Here is a 9,581-nt window from a genome sequence, read left to right as displayed (position 1 = left end):
GTACAGCCTATTTCCTTGGTACATGAGAACAAACTCCTGTGTTGCCATTGATCCGTGGATCAAATCAGGCACCATAATAATCATCTAGTCCCTGACCTGACTCATTTAGGTCCTTCACAAAGGTTCATGAGTCTTTTTCGCCTCAGCAGTGAATCAACTGAGGCTTTTAGATCAAGGCATCGGGGCCAGTGCAGTGGCTTAACGGACTGAGACTCTGCCTGTAAATGCCAGCATGCCCTATAAGTGGCAGATGATATCCAAGCTGCTCCACTTCTGATCCAGCTCCCTGATTATGACCTGGAAAAGCAGTAGAGGATGGCCCAAGTCACTATGACCCTGCACCCAAGTGGGAGATGGAAGAAGTTCCTGGTTTTGGATCAGCTCAGCTCTCACCACTGCAACCATCTGGGGAGTGAGCCAGCAAAAGAATGATCTTTCTCTTTGTCTCTCCTTCTCTCTGTAGATCAACCTTTCAAGTAAAAATAAATATATAAATCTTTTTTTTTTTTTAGAGAAATGGACTTATCACCAACTTTTTTTTTTTTTAAGATTTCTTTTTATTATTTTTTATTGGAAAGGCGGATATACAGAGAGGAGATACAGAGAGGAAGATCTTCCGTCCGATGATTCACTCCTCAAGTGAGCCGCAATGGCCGATACTATGCCAATCCGAAGCCAGGAGCCTCTTCCGGGTCTCCCACGCGGGTGCAGGGTCCCAAAGCTTTGGGCTGTCCTCAACTGCTTTCCCGGGCCACAGGCAGGGAGCTGGAAGGGAAGCGGGGCTGCCGGGATTAGAACCGGCGCCCATATGGGATCCCAGGCGTGCAAAGTGAGGACCTTAACCACTGTGCCACCGCGCCAGGCCCTTTTTTCCCTTTTTTGAACGAATGAGCAGAGCTTGACTCTTATTCCTGCCACTCATTGTATAACCTTATACAAGATACAGAATCTTTCTGACCCTCACCTCCCCTGTGATTCAGATGCAAGATACCTTGCTGACTTTCAAGTGATTAGAAATCGTGTGTTCTGTAGGTTGATGGCATGGTGCCTAGCTTTGGACAGGTCTGGTAGGTGCTTGGCATACCACAAATGGTTGTGGTCCATGATTAATACTCTCAAGAGAATCAGAGGCATCCCACCGCTGTGGTCAAACTGACACCTAGTGGTGCAATTTTAGAACACATAGTGAAGGCTTAGCCACAACTGCGGGTTTGAAACTTCCGTTGGGGAATTTCCAGGAATTAACAGGTCACATCTAAATCCTCACCAAAAGATATTCAACCCTGACTACATACTAGAGTATCCTAGGAAGACTATCCTAGGAAGAGTATCCTGCATGGGAGACCTGGAAGAGGTTTCTGGTTACTGGCTTTGGATCAGTTCAGCTCTGACTGTTGGCAGCCACTTAGGGAGTGAACCAGCGGTCGAAGATCTTTCTCTGTCTCTCCTGCTTTCTGTAAATCTGCCTTTCCAATGAAAATAAATAAATAATTTTTTTTAAAAAAAGGACACACAAGTTTTGAAACATGGAAAATGTCTCTAGATCCTCAGAGCAGTTTGGCACAGTGTTTCTCCCCGATACTGGGCCAAAGGTAAGTGTCTTGGTAAGACAGGGGAGGGATCAGTCAGCTGTCTGATCAGCCAGTAGAGAAATTCAGCATCTGTGGCTGAGGAAAGGGATAGGCAGGATGAACAGGGGACAGACAAAGCAGCCATTCTTTATGAGAAAAGAGACTCAGTTACAAATGCCTCCATCAGGAAGGACAGGTAGGATTTGAGGAACATCTGGGTTGTTTCACCATAACATTTTGTGACTGTTGAGTAGGTTAACAAAAACAGGAGCATAAGGAAAATGGATACAAGTGTCTCCATTACACAGAAACAAGGGCACCTCTTGGAAACAGGAGAGGGAAGAGAAGCTGTCCCAGGCCCCTGCCAGGCTCGCTCCTGCCTCCGGCCTAGTACCTGGAAGCTGCTAGTTCCCACCGCCCCTCCTCACTGAACCATTCCAGCATGTCTGCTGTGTGCTACACGATTCCCACAAGTGGAGGCTTACTGTCCAGGAAAGCTTTTTTTGTGTTTCTTTTCAAACCTCTTGTAAACTCCTCAAGGACAAGGGCCATTTCTTCTGTGGCTGCTGTGTCTCACCCCATGCCTGTGGCCTCACAGACACACTGCACAGTCCTGTTGACAGGCTGACCGAGGGGTTCAGCTGGGCTCTCTTGTCCTGGAGCCAGCCAGGCAAAGAGTGCACAATGAAGTCCTTTCATTATTAAAGGACTTGATGGAAGATAGAGGGGCTGGGAAAGTACTCCTACAGAAGGATTCATTGTCTCGAATGCCTCTTGGTAGTCAGATCCCAGAAATCTTCAGGTTAGATGCAGAGAAAACTTTTCTAGGCCGTGGGTGATGTTGCTTTCAAGATTGGTGTCTCACTTAGAAGTAATAAATAAGTGCATGAATTATATGAGTTACTGAAAGGCAAGATTTTCCGTTGAGTACTTAATTGATATCCTCCCAATGTTCCCCCCACCAACTGCCACTATGTTTCATAGCTTCTAAAAATTCGACCAAGAAAATAATGCTTTATATATATGTATTTTTTTCATCCCTCATTTGAAAGGCAGATCAATGTATAGAAACAGCGACAGAAAAGAGGTAGAGACAGGGCGGGAGGGATGGATAGACAGAGGGAGGGAGGGAGGCAGAGGGAGATAGAGGTTATTATTCACCTGTTTACTTCCCAGAAGGTCAGGGCTGGACCATGCCTAAAGCTGGGAGCCACGAATTCAATCCAGATGTCCCATATGGGTGGCAGAAGCCGTTACTGGAGTTATCACTTCTTCACTTCGGGATCTACATTAGCAGGAAGCTGGAGTCCAGAACTGGCATCCACAGCACAGCCAGGAATTGAAAACAGGTACTCAGATGTGGGAGCAGGAGTCTAGAAAGCTATCTCAACTGCTAAGCTAAATGCTCATTCCATTTTTTATATGTCTTTTCAAAAAGAGATTTCTTTATTTATTTGAGAGAGAGAGAAATTCCATCTCTGGTTCACTATCCAAATGGCCACAACAGCCTGGGCTGGTCAAATTCAAGCCAGAACTTAGCAGCTCTAGCCAGGACTTGAAGAGTGACAAGGACTCCCAGTACTTGAGCCATCATCTGTTGCTGCCCAGGAGCATCAGCAGGGAGCTGGACTGGAAGCAGAAGAGCCAGGCTCAAATCTACTCTCCAGATGGGATGTGCCAGTTTAACGTGCTGTGCCACAATACCAGTCCCATCTCACTTCTTTTCTTTTTTTACTTTCTAAGATTTCTTGCTTTTTTTTTTTAATTGCAGAGGCAGATTTTTAGAGAGAAAGATCTTCCATTGGCTGGTTCATTTCCCAAATGGCCGCAATAGCTGGAGCTGAACCAATCTGAAAGTCAGGAACCAGGAGCCTCTTCTGGGTCCCAAGGCTTTGGGTCATCATCCACTGCTTTCCTAGGCTACAAGCAGGGAGCTGGGTGGGAAGTGGGGCAGCCAGGATGCAAACCAGTGTTCATTTGTGATGCCAGTGCCTGTAGGCAGAGGATTAGCTAACTGAGCCATCATGCCAGCCTCCTTATATTTCTAGTGATAAAAGTACCACGAGGAGGAAAAAAGGGCAGAGAGGTTCACCTTGTCGTTGTTTTCATTACTGAATATCTCAAAGCCTTTTAGGGGAAAACACTGAAGAAAGTAATATGGAGTCACACTACTTTGAATTCTGGATCTCTCCTTTTCCGTGGGTATTTTGCAAGTATCCTGGCCCTTACAGAATCTTATGATACAGATGGAGTTTACAGCAGCTTCATGATGCCTAAATCCTGCAAACATTAGGTACACTGAGGCACATGACAGTTGTTCATCAGCCTTGTGAAACTGCACAGTTGTTTCCTAGGGATTTAAGTGTGTCATACTCACCCACACAGGAGGGGAACGTGATTGGGTTGACTTTTTTTTTTCTTTAATAGTCCTGTGACATAACCTCCATGTTCCTCTGTGAGCTGTAGTTAAAAAACCTGCTCTAGGACAAGATAAGACTTGTGGACTGAAAAAGTCATCACAGCTGCTTCCTTTCTAGACAAACAGGATCTTAGTATCAGAGGGCAATATGTGTGGATTGCAAAAAGATTCTGAGTCTTTTGACATTTGCACTCTAGTAAAATTTTGGAGCTGGGGCCAGGCTCAAGAGCACAACTGGCCAATTCTTCTGAGTGACATAAGGGATCCCGTGTGAGCACAGGTTCATGTCCTGGCTGCTCCACTTCCCATCCAGCTTCCTGCTTATGGCCTAGAAAAGCAATAGAGGATGGGCCAAAGCCTTGGGACCCTGCATCCACATGAGAGACCCAGAGGCAGCTCCTGGCTCCTGGCTTCGTATTGGCTCAACTTTGGCCATAGCAGCCATTTGGGGAGTAAACTGGTGTTTTGAAGATTTTTCTGTTTCTATTCTCTTCTCTATAAATCTGTCTTTCTAATAAAAACAAATATTTTTAAAAGATTTATTTATTCATATTGGAAAGGCAGATATACAGAGAGGAGGAGAGACAGGAAGATCTTCTGTCTGTTGATTTACTCCCCACATGGCCACCATGGCTGGAGCTGAGCTGATCCAAAGTCAGGAGCTAGGAGTCTTCCTGGTCTCCCACATGGGTATAGGGTCTCAAGGCTTTGGGCTGTCCTTGACTGCTTCCCTAGGCCAAAGCATGGAGCTAGATGAGAAGTGAGCCTCTAGGACACAAACTGGTGCCCATATGGGTCCTAGCACATGGAATGTGAGGACTTTTAGCCACTAGGCTACCATGCTAGGACCAATAATTTTTTCCCCCCAACAGGCCGAGATGTGATTGTTCAATAATTTTTTTAAAAGAAAAATGTGGAACCAACATATTTGGTATATGACCTTTCTAGAGAAATATCGGCACCATTACCTACCATGACGTTGATTCTCTTGAACCCTCTGGGTAAACAGCAAGCTTGAAGAGATCAAGACTAGTGTTAAGTAATTTTTCTTTATAAACTTAATGACAATAAGATTGAATATTATCATTTCATGAGTCAGAAGTCAACCAAACCCACCATTGTCTGTGTCTTAGAACAAGAGAAGCATCCAGTAGCTTAGACAGAAGTAGCTTGCTTCGAGAAAGAGAACATGATGTTGGGGGAAAAAATAGGAAAATTTACTCGAAGAGAGCTGAGTTGTCGGATCCAAATGGCTCCATTTCGACTACATTGACTACATGTTCCAAGTCGCTGTGAAGTTTCTTGACAAATGGTGAGCGTTTTTTGGTTCTTGTGTTGAGGTGTAGAACTGGACTTTGTAACCAGGGATTCGGAGCGTGGGACTTCAAAGCCTGCAGAGAAACGTGAATGTATGAGTGTCTATAATAAACATGTGATCCAGGGTGAAAAGGCTGGCTCCCGGGGCAAGTGTCTTGAGCCATGACTTGTATGAATGATACTAGGCAAGAAAATAGCATCTGCGTGTTCACACTCTGCTTGCTTGATCCTAGGCAAGTGATCAATGTGGAGAACAGGCTGATCCCCTATCTGAGATTTAGGCATCTGCACCATGATATTTGGGGTTAATGTATGTTCCTATATTTTCACTATTTTTTTTAAAGATTTATTTTATTTTGGGCCCTGCATGATAGTGTAGTGGCTAAAGTCCTCACTTTGCACCCGTCGAGATCCCATATGGGCGCTGGTTCTAATCCTAGCAGCTCCACTTCCCATCCAGCACTCTGCTTGTGCCCCGGGAAAGCAGTCGAGAACAGCCCAAAGCTTTGGGACCCTGCACCCGTGTGGGAGACCAGGAAAAGCTCCTGGCTCCTGGATTCAGATAGGCTCAGCCCCAACTGTTGCAGCCACTTGGGGAGTGAGTCATTGGACGAAAGAGGTTCTTCTCTTTCTCTCCTCCTCTCTGTATATCTGCCTTTCCAATAAAAATAATATTTTTAATTTTAATATATATGTATTTATAATATATTTTATTTTTATTACAAAAATCAGAAATATGTAGAGGATGAGAGTCAGAGAGGAAGATTTTCCATCTGTTGACTCACTCCTCAAGTGGCCACAATGGTCCAGGCCGAGCCGATCCGAAACCAGGGACCTGGAGCATCTTCCGAGTCTCCCACAAGGTACAGAGTCCCAAGGCTTTGGGCCGTCCTTGACTGCTTTCCCAGGCCACAGGTAGGAAGCTAGATGGGAAGGAGGGCTGCTGGGATTAGAACCGGCACCCATATCAGATCCTGGTGCGTTTAAGGTGAGGACTTTAGCCACTAGGCTACTTTGCCGGGCCCTATGTTTTTACTATTGTGCAAGAGTAGCAGCAATTGTGGGATACACCTGTCACTCCAAGTGAACACCCTTATTCCTGGTATGTGCCAAGGGGAAAGATTTTGTTCTATCTTCACTCCATAAACCACTTCAGTGTTGAACAGTGTTGAGCTTGCATCAAGGTTAAGCTACTCGAGGAGTTTAGGTAGAGCTATTACTAATCCAAGTGTCTGTAATAGTTCATGGAATTAAAGGAGGAATGTCTTCCTCATTTCCAAACGCATTCTTAAGCTGGGGCAAATGTACAAATGGAAGCCAATCTTTCCCTAGTCTATATGTATATAAAATTATATATATTTAAAAGATTCATTTACTTGAAGAGAAGTTCAGAGAGAGAAGTGGGAGGTGGTGGAAGGGGGCAGAATTTTCCATCTGTTGGTACATTCACTTTCCAAATGGCCACAATGGACGGGGCTCGGTTAGGCTAAAACCAGGAGCCTGGAACTCCATCCAGATCTCCAACACGGAGGTAGGTCCCAAGTAGTTGGGTTATCTTCTGCTGTTTTCCCAACTACATTAGCAGGGAGCTGGATCAGAAGTGGAGCAAACAGGACTGGAATGGTCACCCATGGGATGTCAGTGTCACAGCTGTACTGGCTTAACCCAGATCATCACGACATTGCCCTCTCCTTCCTGCAACATCTTAATTGCTATACCAAATGCCCACCCCTCATTCTTTTTAATCATACCTAATCACAGTTATCTGAGTCACTTCTAGTTTTTAAATTATAAGTAATGAGCATTTTTGTCATATATCTTTGTATATATATGGTAAATATTTTTAAAGGATAGATTTCTAGAATCCTGGATCAAAAATATTAAAATTTTGATAGTGACGACTTACCATCTCACATTTATTCTAGGCCCTCTCAATGACAATCACTGTTAAATATTGTGGTATAAAGATATCCCAACTTGTGGGCCCGGCACAATAACGTAATAGTTAAGGTCTTGGCCTTGAACACTCCCTGGGATCCCATATGGGCACCAATTTTAGTCTCGGCAGCTCCACTTCCCATCCAGTTCCCTGCCTGTGACCTGGGAAAGCAGTCGGGGATGGCCCAAAGCTTTGGGACCCTACACCCACATGGGAGAACTGGAAGAAGCTCCTGGCTCCTGGCTTTGGATCGGCGCAGCACCTCTCTATCTCTCCTCCTCTCTGTACATCTGCCTTTCCAATAAAATAAATAAATCTTAAAAATAAATAAATAAAAATATCCCAACTTTTCTGGCGGCATATACGAATGTCAATGCATATATAAATACAATCACACACACACATATCCAAATACAATCCTGTTATAATTCTTATTCTGGGGCCAGTGCAATGGTTCAGTGCCTAAATTCTCATCTTGCAAGTGCCGGGATCCCATATGGATTCCTGTTTGTATCCCAGCTGCTCCACTTCCCATCCAGCTCCCTGCTTGTGGACTGGGAAAGCAGTAGAGCATGGTCTAAAACCTTGGGAGCCTGTACCCATATGGGAAAACCAGAAGAAGCTCCTGGCTTCTGGCTTTGGATTGGCTCAGCTCTGGTTATTATGGCCACTTGAGAAGTGAACCAATGGATGGAAGATCTTTCTGTCTCTCCTTGTCTCTGTAAAATCTGATCTGCCTTTCCAATAAAAATAAATAAATCTTTAAAAGAAAAAAACATATTCTGCCTACATACCCATTCAACAATTTAAGAAGTATTATTCCCCAATTATACATCTGAAAGTAGTTATTAATAGCTTGTTTTGTAGTGAGAACCAAGTACAGCCACAGGAAAAGTGATGAAATTAAAGATAAGTTCATTTCCAAAAGGCAACTCCCAGTCACAGAGGAAACTAGAGGAGAGAGATATCACCAAGACTATTGAAGGAAATCACGTGTTGAAAAAGAACAGGATGAGGTCACAGGAAAGAGTGGGAGGAGAAGATATTTATGTAGGATGTGGCAATGATAAACTTACAGTCCCCTTGTCACTGGACACAGAGTCCCCCAAGCACTTACAGGCAGCGATGTGTGTGCTTGGTCAACTGAAAACTGCTCTCTTTAGGAAAGAACTCAGGTTCTCAGTGGTAAGCGAGACCTGCCCTCTTCTTCAACATTTCCCCAAGCAAGCTATTACAGCATCCATAGCTTTTGCATCAAGAAGGAATAGGGCTCCATGTCCTGCTGGCCCCGCCTCCAGGAGCTGCCTCCAGGTGGTAAGACTTGGGAGGAGAACTTAGTTGGTTTAGGCCCTTGCTCTGTCCCTTGACTGGGTACCATAGTGTGGACCAGTATCTATTCAGTCTCACTGACCTTGTCTTATATGGGCCTCACAGGTTTACATAAGCTTCCATGCAGCATATGCAAAACAATAAACTCCCCACCCCTCACTGTTCCCCTGCCCAATTCAAGAAGTTCTCTGCAGGGTTGGGCTAAGTTGCTGCGAGACAGAACTACATCACATATCCGACTGCCTGGGTTTGAGTCCTGACTCTACTTCCAATACCAGTTTCTTGCTATAGTGTACCCTGGGAGAAAACAGGTGATGGCTGAAGAACCTGGGTTCCTACCACCCATGTGGGAGACTGGAACTGAGTTCCTGGCTGATGCCTTTGGCCTGGCCAAGCCCAACTGCTATGGGTATTTAGAGAGTAAACTAGCAGATTGGAGATTACATTTGCCCTTCAACTAGAATAGAATAGAATAGAATAGAATAGAATAGAATAGAATAGAATAGAATAGAATAGAATACCTCTTCCCTACTCTATCAACCCACTTCTTCCAACTAGGTCAGTGGCAGATAAATCATTGTATAGAGGTTTGCTTTGAGTAATTATAGCTACCATTTAAAATTGTTTAGGTCTGTACTAGGCATTGTGCCTTACAGCCATGATTTTGTCTTACAACAGTCCTCTGAAGAAGCAGGCTCCATTGTTGTGGCCACTTTATAGATGTGCTAACATCTGAGAGAATGACTTGCCTTACCTAATGTCACACACAAAAAAAAGTAGGAGGGACTCAATTCTGGTTGGTCTGCTTTTTACAACATTTCTTATGCCCCTGCTTTATGAAAAGGAAGTTGTGCCAAATGCAAGAGAGGACATGAAAAGACATAAGGAAATCCTTTCCATGAAGCAGTTCGGTTTAGGGAGTTTAAGGGGGACCATAACAAGGGCATAAATCACCAATATGCGTTACAATGTTAACCTTGTGTGAAAGTATCAAATCTGCCTGTGA

General features: G+C 44.4%; 1 protein-coding gene across 1 annotated transcript in view; it reads right to left on the bottom strand.

The window, feature by feature from the left end:
• Positions 1-5,207: 5,207 nt before the first annotated feature.
• The window catches only part of HEATR4 (HEAT repeat containing 4), a 31,952-nt gene continuing 27,578 nt past the window's right edge, over positions 5,208-9,581 (bottom strand). Inside the window, exon 16 of the mRNA XM_040975703.1 lies at positions 5,208-5,381. Within this exon, the coding sequence (XP_040831637.1) occupies positions 5,208-5,381 (174 nt within the window). The remainder of the gene's footprint in view (positions 5,382-9,581) is intronic.

Source organism: Ochotona curzoniae, unplaced genomic scaffold (assembly GCF_017591425.1).
Source record: "Ochotona curzoniae isolate NIBS_2020 unplaced genomic scaffold, NIBS_Ocur_1.0 contig_2688, whole genome shotgun sequence".
In the NCBI taxonomy this organism is placed as follows: domain Eukaryota; kingdom Metazoa; phylum Chordata; class Mammalia; order Lagomorpha; family Ochotonidae; genus Ochotona; species Ochotona curzoniae.
The sequence above is the reverse complement of the archived record's forward strand: the minus strand, read 5'-3'. Positions and strand labels throughout refer to the sequence as shown.